The 14,446-nt window shown below is 47.3% G+C and overlaps 1 protein-coding gene across 3 annotated transcripts in view; it reads left to right on the top strand.

Moving 5' to 3' along the window:
- The first annotated feature begins 12,750 nt into the window (after positions 1-12,750).
- Positions 12,751-14,446, top strand: part of HK2 (hexokinase 2) — a 57,821-nt gene continuing 56,125 nt past the window's right edge. Inside the window, exon 1 of one of the 3 annotated variants that reach the window (XM_046660909.1) lies at positions 12,751-13,283. Coding sequence is in view for 2 of the 3 variants with exons in the window: in XM_046660906.1 (XP_046516862.1) it covers positions 13,221-13,283 (63 nt within the window). In the remaining variant the exon portion in view is untranslated. The remainder of the gene's footprint in view (positions 13,284-14,446) is intronic. The other 2 variants (XM_046660906.1, XM_046660908.1) reach the window with 2 other exon arrangements.

Genomic DNA, 14,446 nt, shown 5'->3' with positions numbered 1-14,446 from the left:
ATTTATAGTTTCTCTTCTATGAACTCTTCATATTCTTGCTTTTTTCTTATTGATTTGTAAAAGTTATTTATGTTTTAAGGAAGTTTGTTTATGGTGGGTTTGCCTTGAGGAATTAAAAAACTTGAATGTAGCTAAATTCATCTTTCTTTTGAGGGATCCAGGTTTTGCGTGATGCTTAGAGAAGCTTTAATCAAAGGCTATTACAAAAATACTCCCATGATTTTTTCTAATAATTTAACTTTTTACATATAAATCTTTACTTCATCTGGAATTTATTTTGTTATAAGCAGTAAGATAAGAATCCAAATTAATGTTTCCTCCCAGATGGTCACCCTGATGTTCCAAGATCATTTACTAGTTAATCCATCTTTTCCTCGAGGATTTGAAAAACCAGCTTTAGCATGTACTAAACCCCTTTATGTCTTTGGGTCTGTTTCTGGGCTTTTTACTCTGCCCACTGGTCGAATCATGTCTGGCTGGATGTTTTAAACTCTTTAACTTCTCCTATCATCATGTCAAAGGGGTTACAATAGTATTTCAGGCTACAGTTAGGTGTGCTCTTGGTATCTGGCAAAGGTAACTGGGCCACATGGAGACTGAACCCTCAATCGTGGCCTGAATGACTCTTCATTCAGCCCTTTGCCAATTACGACAAAACAGGTTCTGACTTAAGGAGCAATGGGCTGGAGAAGTCTAGATGCCACATCCTGCTCTCAGTTAAGCCTCACAACCACCCTATGAAGTAGTGTGTTGTTTGGGTTACCTTGGTTGCAAGAAACAGAGACTCACTGGGGCTGGTTCACATAATAAGGGGTGCACTGTTTTCCTATATAAGTAAGGGGGACATGGATCTCCGCCACATCATCAGGAGAAACAACACAACGAGACCTCATAGGAAAATCTCTTACATGTTTTTCTCTTTAAATTATGCATCATTTATGTAATTTAAAAACATAAGCATATGAAACTCATTTTACAAGGCTGAATTAATGCATATTTAAGTATCCATATTGAACATTTTAGAGTGCTGGCCTATGACAAAGCTGGAGAGGAAAAGGGCACAGGTATGAGGGTTGAAGGGTTAAATGAAAATGAAAAGGAAAGGAAAAAACTACAAGTAGAGGGACCTTTTACGGGCTGATGAGAGTGTGCTGTGTGTTGAAGAATAGTGAACCACTTACATCTGAGATACTTTAAAAAATTAAAGGTCAAAATAGAAGACTCCAGGCAGAAGCCACTGTTCACTGGACTCCTTGTGAGGGGTCTCCTGTTGCTGGGCTGGTTACATGGGGATTGATTAGAGCTCAAAGAGGCAGCAGTGGGCTCTCCTCTTAGGAAGAACAGGAAGCCAGGACAGTTGGGTCTCATGGACACTTAGCCCTTTGTGACTCAAAGTAATGTCCATGGACAGAGGCATGCCCATGACCTGGGAGCTAGTTAGAAATATGGAGTCTCAGGCCCCACTCCAGACCTGCTTAATCAGAGTCTGCCTTTTAAAAAGATCCCCAGGTGATTAGAACACACGTTAAAATTTGAGTCTCTGCTCTAGGACATAGTTTGGGAAGCGGAAGGTTGCTTAGGATCCAGTGCAGCTCAACCTACTGAGCTATCTCATTGTCCCTCCAGAGTGGTCATCACAGCTTCAACCGCAGAAGAGAAGCAGTTCTGAGAGGTGACAAGGTTTAGAATATAGCCTGAGATAGAGTGGCCAGAGCACAAAGATGGTGGCGGTCTCTGGATTTGGGAAGGTCAGGAAGCTGTGAGGCCAGGGCGTTTGTGGTTGTCCATAGGGTCATTGAAATCTCCCAGGATTCTGCAGAACTTAGAGAAGAGAGAAAAACTATGATCCAGGTGCCCAAGAATGCAGTGAAAAAGGAGAAGTGACTAGGATGTCAGTAAAATGAGGAAAGACCTGTGGTGACCTGACTGGAGGCCATCAGTCTTAAAGGAGTGGGACTTTTACTCAAGGATAGAAGTAGCATTGGCACTGGGCATACCTATCTTACCTTCCAACCCTCAGGACTTTGGTGTATGGGAGGAGAAATCTCTAGAAGAGAGCCAGGGTTCAGGTGAGGCCCAGAGATGAAGGACACATTCTGGGGAGAAGCTAAGAATGCAGGTGAATTTCTCTGGGACAAAATTGGGGCTGTATTTTAGGTACACTGTAGATTTGGGGATGTGAAAAGAGGAGCAGGACATTAGACAGAAGAGAGCAAACCTGCAGCAATTCAGGGAAGAGACAGAGGAGGATACAAATGACAGGAGGGGAGCTGACATTTTGGGAATTCTATTAGTCAGGATAAAATAGGCTATGCTGTTGCAACAGATGATCCCAAATCTTAGCGGCTTAGAACTACAGTGTTATTTCTTGCTTATACTACTTGTCCATTACAGTTTGATGGGGCCTCTGCTCTATGTCACCCTCACGTAGGGATCCAGGTTGATGGAGGCTCTGTCGCTGTGCTTCCATGACAGCTAAACTTCAATTTTTGTGTGCATTTGCTGGAGCTTTCCTTGGCCAAAGCAAGTCACATGACCACACCTAAATTTAAAGAGGCAGGGTTATGCAACCCTACCTTGAATTTAGAGGGAGAAAAAAATATTTGGCCGCTAGAAATATTTGGTGACTAGAACAAATGATTACGACAGGTAATGACGATAACTTATAGGGATGTGAGTCATAGGGTGAATTAACCCAACTTTAAGTTTTAGAACAGAGCTCTGGGACAGAGTCATGTCAGCCTGGAAACCAGCTGTTATCCACTAGGGAGTGGCTGAGTCCTGATGACACCAGGAGTCTGTGCCTGTTCTGTAGGCATGAGTTAATTCTCAAAATATTTCCAGAGGCTTAGTCATCAGAAATCTACACAGACATACACAATTTCTAGGATAGTATGTCAACCCTGCTGTTTGCCCTAAAAAGTTGGTCTTTTTAATTAATGGTTTTGTTTTCAGGCCAAAGAAGTAGTGGATAAATAACTGTCTCAGCGAAAAAATAGAACAGGGATATATTGTTCTTCTGGATGTTTTAGTTGATACTTTAATCTTCACTCCCTGAACTCCCGTATCTCCTTAAGATACCCACCAGTGTTGCAAGTGGGAGCAGCCAACCTCACATTTTCCCTGTTGGCTAAAATCCTACCAATAGTGATATTACACTTTCCTCCCTGATAAGTTAGAGAAGCAAATTTGTAATGTTCTCAGATACGCCAATGAGCAAGTGTCCTGTGACCATTTTGAGCGCCAGCCTTCTAGTTCTGCAGAAATAGAAATACTAAATCAAGAATGTTAGAGGAGTAGGGGTTGGGCAAAATGGGTGAAGGGAGTCAAAAGGTGCAAGCTTCCAGTTATAAAATAAATAAGTCATGGGGATGTAATGCACAGCATAGTGACTTTAGTTAACAATGCCGTGTTGCATATTTGAAAGTTGCTGAGAGAGTAGATATTAAAAGTTCTCATCACAAGGAAAAAAAAATTGTGTGGTGATGGATGTTGACTTTTTGTGGTGATCATTTCACGATAGATATAAATACTGAATCACTACATTGAACACCTGAAACTAATCTAATGTTGTATGTCAATTATATCTTAATTTAAAAATTAAAATAAAGATTAAAAAAAGAATGTTAGCCTCACTGGGTTCCAGGACAATAGATGCATATAATCTATTATGATTAGACCACCAATGTCTCAATTCCCCATCTGGATTACTCTGCAGGAAGCCAATGCTGCACTCCAACACCTATGAAGCAGCGATGTAGGGGATGTTGTTGGCTGCCTACCACATCCCTTCTTCTCCTGGAAAAAAACCATGCTATTGTTTGGGATCCACCAAACGACGACGGAAGGATGATGCTGTCCTCAGCTCTACGGGTGGGCTCTGGTTAGTCTAACCCGGCTGTCTCAGTCTTGGCACTATTGACATTTGGGGCTGGATAATTCTTTGTTGGAGCCAGCTCTGGTGGTCCAGTGGTTAAGATTTGGCCCTCTCACTACCATGACCGGGTTCACTTCCAGGCAGGGAACCACACCACCCATCTATTGGTTGTCATACTGTGGTGGCTGCCTGCTGCTGTGATGCTGAAAGCTCTGCCACTGGTATTTCAAATCCCAGCAGGGTCACCCATGGTGGACAGGTTTCAGTGGAGCTTCCAGACTAAGGCAGACTAGGAAGAAGGATGTGGCCACCACCCACTTCCAAAAATATTGGCCATGAAAACCCTATGACTAGCAGTGGAGCATTGTCTGATATAGCACCGGAAGGTGAGAGGATGGCGCAAAAAGACCGGCTGGGTTCTGCTCTGCTGTTCAGAGAGTTGCTAGGAGTCGCAATCGACTCGACAGCACTAACAACAAGATTTTTTCTTGTGGGGGCTGTCGTGTGTATTATGGGATGTTGAGCAGCATCTCTGCTGGTAGCACTCCCAACCCCAGTTGAAGCAACCAGAAATATCTCCAGATACTGTCAAACGTCTCCTGGGAGGCAAAATCACCCATGGCTGAGGAGCGCTGGTGTAAGCCAACAATGCTAATCCTATTCCTCTTTCTAGATACCCTGTTTAAGAATGGGTATGTGACAATCTGGCTAATGAGATTAAGGGGGAAGCAGACTGCTGGGGAGTTTCAGGAGACCCAGGAGAAGACAGTATCTTTCCCTTTCTCTGGATCTTGCAGTGGATGAAACCTGGACACACTGCGGCCATCCCACTACCAGCATGAAGATGAAGTCGACTCAGAGAGCAAGGCAGAGTCAAGAGATTCTCAGAGGAGTTGGGCCAGAGCCCTGGCTCACCCAGCCTGGAGCCCGGCCCATGGCTGGCCAGTTTGTTATTTGAAACAACAAATACCTTCATTGTTGGAGCCCGAAGGTTCTGTTCTTTGCACCTGACACCATCCAAACTGAAGTCATTGGGAGAGAGTGGCACAGAGAGAAGCGGGGCCCTCACTCATTCCTGCTGGGACAAGCATCCTCTTAATTAAAAGTAATACATTTCCCATCATTGAAGCAACAGGAGGTTAGGAAGTTTACCTGGGTTTTTGGCAAATTCATAAGGAGAAAACTGAGCTCCTGCTGTCTAGAGGGAGGGATGAGGCAGCTACAAAGATAAGGGCCAGATGCTGCTGGGCGGGGAACAGATACAAAGATCAGGGACCTGGGGCTAGCGGGTGGAAGAGTCAGATTTAGATGCTAAGGCTGACCCAGGATCAGCCGATCCCCCAGCACTGAAGCCAGAACACCCCGAGTCACGCTACAACCGTGGTGTTTATCACTGGCTGCATATTGGGATCAGCTGGGAGCTTTAAAAACTACTGATGCCTGGGTCCCACCCCCAGACATTCTGCTACAATGGACTGTGGTATGGCCTTGGCATGTTTTTTTTTTTAACTTAAAAATTTTAATTTCTGGTAGATTCAGGTGTCTAATCCCATGTCCTTTTCACTGTATTGTGTGCCTTTACACCAGTAGATTCTTATCTTAATTTAATTCCATTGTTTTTTTGTGAATCGATAATACTTGCACCTGGTACAAAAGACTGCGCGATGAAGTCTCTCTCCCATGCCTGCCTCCCCGTCATGCAGCTCCTCTGCCTAGAGGAGAGCTCACGACTATACACGGGGATACCTCTATTTTCAGTTCCCTTTTCTACACTAATGACTTTGTATGTACAGTGCTCTATATCTTATGTTTTTGACTTAAGCAGATCATTTCATATTAATACTTAGCTTTTTTTTTTCCTATATGGCAGCTAAGTTATTGCATTGTATAGATGTGCTTTCCTCTACTTACCCAGTCCCCAGCTCACAGGATTTAGGTTGGTCCCAGCCCTGATATGACAAACAAGGCCCAGTGAATAACCTTGCATGGGTTCACCCATAAGAGAAATGGGATCTCAGGGTCTATGGGCAGGTGTACTTGTAAGTGATGGAGAGTGTCAAGGTGACCTCATGGAGGCTGTGTTCTCCTATCAACAAGGTGCTGGGAGAAAGCACCTCTTTCCCCAGGGTAAGATGTGTTATCATTATTTGATTTTTGCCAAGCTGATGGGTGAAAAATCGTTTATTGGTATATTTTAAATTTGCATTTTCACTGAGTGATGCTAATCATCTCTTTATATATCAAATAGCCATTTGTTCCTTTGCTGTGAATTCTCTGTCTGTATCCTTTACCCAAGGGTTCTTTGACTTCTTTCTCTTATTAATTTGAAGAAGCTCTTTATATAGTAGGAAAATGAGCCTTTTGTATCCAATGTATGTTTTTGTCTAGGTCATCTTCTGACTTTGCTTAATAGAGGCTCTTTTATGGATCTTTTCTTTTATGACAGGTTTTTAGTCTTAGAAAGGGCTTCACCATTCTGACATTAAAAAGCAAATGAACAAGCTTCTTCCCATGGTTTGCAGAATTTTGGGGGATAGCCTTGTTTACTTTTCCATATGAGCATTAGAATCAACCCAGTTTTTTTTTTTTTTTAAATCCATTATTTTTAGATGGTTGCATTTACAGTGTACAGGTTTACCTAAGAGGAAATGCAACCTGATGAAGCATACTGTTAAGCTTCCCTACTTCTTCTAGTTGTCGAATATCTGAGTTTCTTGTATGTTGAAGTTCCTAGATATTTTGTCTTTTTTTTTTTTTTTGAGGAAGTTTAGCCCTGAGTTAACTGCTGCCAATTCTCCTCTTTTTGCTGAGGAAGATTGGCCCTGAGCTAACATCCATGCCCATCTTCCTCTACTTTCTAAGTGGGACGCCTGCCACAGCATGGCTTGACAAGCGGCGCCATGTCTGCACCCGGGATCCAAACTGGGGAACCGCGGGCCGCGGAGAAGCAGAACGTGTGAATTTAACCGCTGTGCCACAGGGCTGGCCCCCTATTTTGTCGTTTTGTTCACTATTACAGTGGAAGAAAAGATGACATTAACATCTGTTGATTGTTTATACGGCATCAGGATTTAAAAAATCTCTCCATGTGATTCTGCTAGAGTGGATACGTAAGGGCAGGAAGGGGCTCTGCGGGGAGGGCCATCAGTTGTAATCCAGGAAGGCGTATTTTGTCACTGACATTGTTTAGAATTGCCAACCCATGGATGATAAGAAAACCAGACTGACTAAAGGTTTTATTATTGTTTATAAATTCTTTACAGCAAGGCACCCCTCATTGCCTGTACCCAGGGCCATCCGCCCCACCGCTTGGTATACCCCTCTTCCAGAGATGCCAGCGGTGCGAGCCACTGTCTTAAGAGTCTTCCCAGTTCCCACCCCTCACATTTAGTCATTTATCACGTCCTGTTTGGGCTACCCCTTACTTTTCCCACTTCTTTCACTTCTCAGCCCTTCTGCCATAAGACTAGTAAAGTAGAGGCCTTGAGCATCTTTCCCCAGGACTCTGTTCTCTCTCCCCACCAGTCTCGTCTCCACATTGCTTCCAGCCCAGGCGTGTGCCTTTGAGTGCTGATAGGATTCTATTACTTCCCTTTTGGCTGAGCCCTCTGTCTACCTGCCCAGCCTCCCTCCTACCATTCCCCACTGAAATCTGCTCTCTAGACCAGAGCACTACATGCCATTTGGAACAAACCAATCTCTCCCATGTCCCTGAGTCTCTGCATTCGCTGTTTCTGACATTGGGAATTTTCTTTGATCACTGAGTTCTTATTGCATAGAAGACTTGTATTTAGGATCTGCTCTGTACCAGGCTCTGAACTAAAGGCTTTGCATATTCTGTCTCATGATCTCCACTTTGCAGGTGAGGAAACTGGGGCTCAGAAAGGCCCAAGCCCACACAGTGTTCCCCCGCTAGCCTCAGCATGCTTTTCTCAGGCAAACTCTTTGGGGGATATATGGCCCTATGGCCATCAGAATGAGATGATCAGACACGATAGCCCTCACATTTGGGATGGTATTGGAGGGGGTCCTCCTGGCAATGTTTCGCAGTGGTCTTTTCCTCACTGACTGACACTGAATACATCTGTGGGCAAGCACGGGTTACAGAATGTGTGTGGAGAGCATGAATCACCCAGCCCATGTCAATTCATTTACAGTTAGTTTTCCTGGTGTCATTTGGCCTACTGACTGCTTTCTCCGGAGTTTAACTCCCATTGAGTACAGATATCCTATCTTTTAGTCTTTTTGATATATTTTGGATTTTTAGGAAGCCAGTGTGTCTAAGGGCACTTTAAACTTTGCAGTGTAGCACACTCAGTGACTGTTGGGGTGGTGGATGTTTGTCAAGCTTGGGGTCTGCCCAGTCCCTTTGAACACCTTTTTTATATTTTAGGACTTCTTCAAATTATGACTCCTGATTCCCTGGGCCTTCTTTCCCAGCTTCCCTTGCAGCTGGGGCATGGGCGTGTGACCCAGGCTCTGGCAACCAGCTGCAAGATGTCAGTTTGGAAGCAAATACCATAAAGAAGGAGGAACTGTGCAGAATTCCTTCTAGCAAGGATGCTGAGAGACAGACATCCAGCTGTCAAAGGCAGCTGTGGTACATCTGGCTATAGAATACTGTGCCCAGCATTAGGAGTGTGGGCCGAGATGCCTGAGCCCAGGGGCTGTAGCAAGAGCATTTCCGCTGGTGGAGTTTGATGGTATAACTTGAGCATAGCTTTTAAATGGCTAGCCTCCAAGCCTGATTCTCTGGCTTTCCTGAAGATCTTGAAAGGGATTAAATATTCTTCAATAAACTCCTTTTTTGCTTAAACTAGTTTGAATGGGCTCTGTTTGCAGATCTGACAGACAAAATGAGGTTGCTGTGGGGGCCGGCCCGGTGCCGCAGTGGTTAAGTGTGCACATCCTGCTTTGGTGGCCCGGGGTTCGCTGGTTTGGATCCTGGGGGCAGACATGGCACCGCTTGGCACACCATGCTGTGGTAGGCGTCCCACATATAAAGTAGAGGAAGATGGGCATGGATGTTAGCTCAGGGCCAGTCTTCCTCAGCAAAAAGTGGAGGATTGGCAGCAGTTAGCTCACGACTAATCTTCCTCAAAAAAAAAAAAAAGAAAAAGAAAAAATGAGGTTGCTGTGTATCCTGTGGCTTCCATTTTTCTATTTTAATTGCTTTTCAATGCCTTTCTTTTTCAATCCCCCAAATTCATACATTGTAATTGAACTACGAAACACAAGAGATTGTGGTGACCATTAGGGCCCAATATACAAGACAACACAATGCAAGGAGTCCTAAGTATTTATAGTCAGGGCAGTCCCACCCTCAGTTTTAACATTCTCTACATAATCCTATCACTTATAATAGCTGCAAGCTTGATCAGTCCTAATTAGAAAAAGGAATATTTGCCTTTTTTGAATATCTATCACCTAATTCGAAAAAGGAATATTTGCCACCCGTGGCTGACTCTGGCCTATGTCTCTTCCTCCTCCCAAACTCCATCACATATAAAGACACACACACGTTTGGCTCCCAATGACAGACTTTTCCATTCTGTAATAATTGTTTTACGTGTTGGTTTTATATCTCTGATTAAACAGTTAATCCTTCAGAGGTAAGAACCACATCCTGTGTTTCTTTTGTATTTCTCACAGCACTGAGCAGACTGTCCTGAACGTTGTAAGGATTTGTTTAATAAGTATTTGCTGATTGATTTCTCTCTTGGGGCTGTGGAGCGTAAAGACCATTCTTCAACATTTGCGTGTGTGTGTGCGTGTGTGTGAGAGAGAGATCTGAGAATCAATGAATAATAAATTCCAAGCATGGAGTTTGGAACTAGAAAAGTGAAGATGCAAGTCTCAGCCTTGTGTGAGTAACCCACCCTTAGTTTGTCATGTATAAATTGCGGCTTATAACAGTACCTACGTCCTGAGACTGGGAGCTTTGTAAGAGATAACATGGACGTAAAATACCTTGTGATTGTTATCTGGTCCACATGAAATGGGACCAGCGAGGGAAGAGGAAAAGAGGCTCTAAAATTGGTGTGTGGACAAGAGATCATAGCTGATACAACCCACTGGGTTTGGACCCACCTGTCTGGGGCCAACAGGTTTGTGGCACTGGACTGTCGGGTTTCCAAGTATTTCCAGGCAGCAGGCATCGTCCTTTTCATCCCCCACTCCGAGCCAAAGTCATCAGTTCTCCCTCAGACTTGAAAACATCTGAACCCACCTGGTCCAGCTTTGGCTTCTTTCTGCCTCTGGTCTCTGACCTTCTCCTCCCCAACTACATGCAGGGCAGTTATTGCCCCCAAAATTTGATCATATTACTTCTCTAAGAAACTCTGTTGGATATCTAAACCTATATATCTATGGCATTCTATGTCTAAAGTGGGAAGCCCAATTATGAGGAGGTGCAATCAGGTGAGAGATGTTGGGTGTGTGAACTTGGATAGATGGAGAGGTGGGAAAAGACTTGAGAAATAATATATAAAACTATAAAGTCTCTCTCTCTCTCTCTGTATGTGTGCGTGCATATTGTTACACAATATGTGAACAATGTTTATCTCTAAGATTTCTTCTATCATTTATCCAACATATATTTATTGCATGCCTACCACATGACAGGCACCATTCCAGGCCCTGTGGATGTGAGGGAACAACAGATCCTGCCCACTTGTTGCTCACACTCTAGTGAGGAGAGAAAGAATATACAGAAAAAGATCAATAGGAAATCACTTAGGGCACGTGATAGTGACTTGAGGAACTGCTTGAGGTCAACTGGTCAGGGGAGAGTCCTCTGAGGAGGTGATATTTAAGCTGAATCTCAATGAGGAGGAAGAGTCAGCTGGAGACAGATATGGAGAGTATAGGAGAAGAAAAAGCAAGAGTAAAGACCCTTGGGTGGGAAAGAGTTTGGTGTTTTTGAGGAAAACATGCCAGTGTGAGTGCCAAGCACTGGACTGGGGAGAGTAGTATGGGATGGGGTGGAGAGGGATGCAGGGGCCATATCATATAAAGACTGAGAGGTCATTGTCAAGAGTTTGAATTTTTATTCTAAGATTGGAAGCCACTAAATGGCTTTGAGCAGGGGAGAGACACAGCTTATATTTTAAACAGGTCACTTTGGCCCCTGAGGGAAGAAGAGACTATAGGGGTCAGAGTAGGCATAGGCATGCATGGAAGCAGGGGGCAAGGGAGGACGATGTGGTGTTGGCTTTGGCCAAGATGTTGATGGCTTGGCTAGCAGGTGTCCAAGGACACAGAGAGAAGTGGCCAATTACAGGATCTATTTTTATGGGTCAAATTGCTTACTGATGGATTGACTGGATATGTGGGTGAGTGGCAGGAAGGAATGAAGGATGACTTAGGGTGGATGGTGACGCCATTTGCTGAGACAACTGGGAAAGGAATAGATTTGGGAAGAAAAGTTGAGTTCAGCTTTGGACATGTTAAGTGTGAGACGCTAGTCACTTCATGGAGATGACAAATGGTAGCTGGAGAAATAAGTCTGGAGTTCTGGGAGAGGTCCTCGCCGCTGGTTTACGTTTGTGAGTCATCACCATGTGGCTGATATAACAGTTGTGGGGCTGGGAGGGATCACCCAGGGAGACAGCATAACCAGATTCGAGAAGAGGGTGGAGGACAGCCTTGGAATACCCCAGCATTTACCAGTAGAGAAAACAGGGCTGAGGAACCTGGAAAGGGAGGTTGGAAGGAAACCAGGAGGGTGGAGGTTGTCCAGATGGGGGATACTGTCTACTGTTCATCCCTCAGAAGTGGAGGAAGACAAGGGGAGAAAAGAGGTGAGAACACAGGACTTGGCATCATTCACCAACATTTCATTGTGGTGACTATGAAAACAGCAGTTTGGGACCCAAGTCTGACTGGAGTACAGGGGAGGAGAGGTGAGAAAGTGTAGTTGAGAAGGGTACACAGCTTTCAAGAAGTTTTGCTGAGAGGCTGGATCATGTATGTTTTTTGTTTTTTGTTTGTATATTCTTATTTTCCAACAATGAACATTTATTACTTGTGTAACAACAATAATAATAAATACGTTGCAGATGTACCCATGTCCAGGATCATTCGGTTACACACACCATCTACCCAGTTTCACACACGTATCCGTCCCACAGCTGCAGACAAAGCTCCTTTCCTGCCTCTACTTCCCCGGTTCTTAGAGCGGCAGGATACTATAACAGGGAAAAGAATAGGGCCTCAAAGTCAGACGAACGTGGGTTCCTACCTCCATCTGCCACTTAGCAGCTGTGTGACCTCGGGTAAATCTCTTAACTGCCCTGGGCCTCAGCTTTCTCATCTGTAAAACGAGGTTAATAAAACCCAGATCGTATCAGTTTTGCGATGCCTGGCACAAAGCAGCAGCTGCGGCCGCTCTCTTTCCAACAGCGTTGCGCAGATGCCTTGAGACAAAACAGGTGAAAACTAAGGTGCTTTAGAAATGTGACCTGGCCGTGGGGGCCCCTCACATGACCCCGAGATGTCAGATGGCGTCTCTCTCCCCGCACAGGGCGTGTGCTGGTCCCATGACCCGTCTTTCCAGTCGCCCTACACTCCAGGTCTGTGATCATGCGCCCCCCACCCATAGCTTAGCCTGACGCGGCGCTGGCTCATGCGCCTTTCCGCCCCAGCTTCTCACCACGGACCACACGTCCCATCCTTGCCGCCCCGCCCCGCCTCCAGCCCCGGGCGCTACCCTCCTGCTCGCCGGCTCCGGTGTCAGATCGGCCGCGCCCGCGGGCCGTGCTCCCTGATTGGCTGCTCCGCGGCGGTGGGCGGCCCGTGGGCGCACACACCCTCCCCGAGCAGCCAATGGGCGTGTGCGCGTCACTGACCCGCGGCCCGCGAGCCGGCAGCTCTTCAATAAGCCACATTGTTGCATGAAACTCCAGCGCAGGAGTCCCCGGCCGCCGCTAGCACCGCTGTGTCACCCGACTGAGAAGATCCGTGGGCGAGAACAGTGCGCGTGTGAGCCAGAGAGGTCCGATCGCCCTAGTGCCGCCAGGCTGCAGTTTTTCCCAACTAAAGCCTTAGTGATCTTGCAGCTAAAGTTAGCGCCCTGACGGTGGGACAACCCGACACGTCGCCGGGAGTGATTCTTGGGCGCTTTCTATACTTGTGACTCCCAAAACCTGTTTCTAGAGACCCGAGACCCTCCAGCCGGGTGCGCCATCGCCGTTAGCCTTTTTTTTGTGTGCCGCCCGGACTCAGCGCACCGGGCCCCGCCGCCAAGCCCGGGTATAAAGCGGTCCTACCGCGCCGCCCTCCCCGCTCCCCGCACGCGCTCCGGCCTCGGTTTCCCAACTCGGCGCTGTCGGGCTGCGGCAGGATGATCGCCTCGCATCTGCTCGCCTACTTTTTCACGGAGCTCAACCATGACCAAGTGCAGAAGGTAAGTAAGCGCGGCCGGGGGCGGCTGGCTCTCCTCTGACAAAGTTGCGTGGTCCCCGGCCCTCTCTCCGGGGTCCCGAAAGTTGCGTGGTCCCCGGCCCTCTCTCCGGGGTCCCGGCCGGCCAGGACTCACCTGTTTGACCCTGCGGGGACCCGCGCCCACCCCATTCCGGGCCGAGGACACAGAGGAAGTCAGGGCGGCCGGGAAACTCCCAGGCGCGAGAAGCCACGTCCGCTAGGCATCGGCCGGCGTGTGCGCGCGTGCGAGGCTCCGGGGCTCGCGCACCGCGCGGCTCTCTACCTCCCTGCCCTTCTGCGCGCACTCGCGCTCTTTTTTTCTATGTTTCTGGAGGGGCTGGTCACCCAGCACGTAGTCTTAGGCTGCTGTGCCCACGTGGGAGGAGCCCCCCTTTCGCAGCCGGAGTTCCGGTGAGAGCACGTGGGGAGAGTAGTGGCTTGGGGAGGAGGCTCGGCTGCCGCGTGGGGCTGCCTGGAGCTTCCTGCGCGGAGGGACTGCTTTTTGGGGACTTGCGGTTCCTCTTGACGTTCCTCACGGCCTTGCTGAGGTGGGCTTAGGGAGAAGCCGATCCGGGAAGGAGCTGGGACCGGGGCAGAGGAGCTTCGCCCGCCGCGCCCCCTCCCCGGAACTGAGGCTCCGCTAGGGGCGGACATCCCCCTACGATCTGCCTCCAGACCGTCAGCCTGAGTCCCCCGGGCCCGCCTCCAAGTGGGGGGCGGACTTTGGTTACTTCTCGTGCTCCTCAAAGTTACTCGGAGAGGACCCCCCCTTCTCCACACACATATTTTCCTGTCTTCTTGAGGTTCTTGTTCCTAAAACGAGCTTTTTCCTTTCCTAGGCCCCGACCTGTCTGTGCCCACCTCTCTCTCAGCAGCCCCCAAAGCCCGAGCTGTGCCTCCAGCCAGGTCATTTACATAAGAAAGAGCCTCTGGCCCAGCCAGGAGCCCAGCTCTCGGTGCCTCCGGGTATGGGGTGGGGGTGGGGCTGGGCTGAGCCCGAGGCGCGCTCTCTCTGGGGAGAATTGAGTTTCAGAAATGCTTGGGATTTCAGGATTGGCTCCTGGCCCTGGGCATCAGCTAAGACTTGAGAAGAGAGAATGAGCTGGGGCGGGGGTGGGGGTGTCTAGAGCTGTGAGGCAATGACCG

This window comes from Equus quagga, chromosome 5, assembly GCF_021613505.1.
Source record: "Equus quagga isolate Etosha38 chromosome 5, UCLA_HA_Equagga_1.0, whole genome shotgun sequence".
Classification (NCBI taxonomy): domain Eukaryota; kingdom Metazoa; phylum Chordata; class Mammalia; order Perissodactyla; family Equidae; genus Equus; species Equus quagga.
The sequence above is the reverse complement of the archived record's forward strand: the minus strand, read 5'-3'. Positions and strand labels throughout refer to the sequence as shown.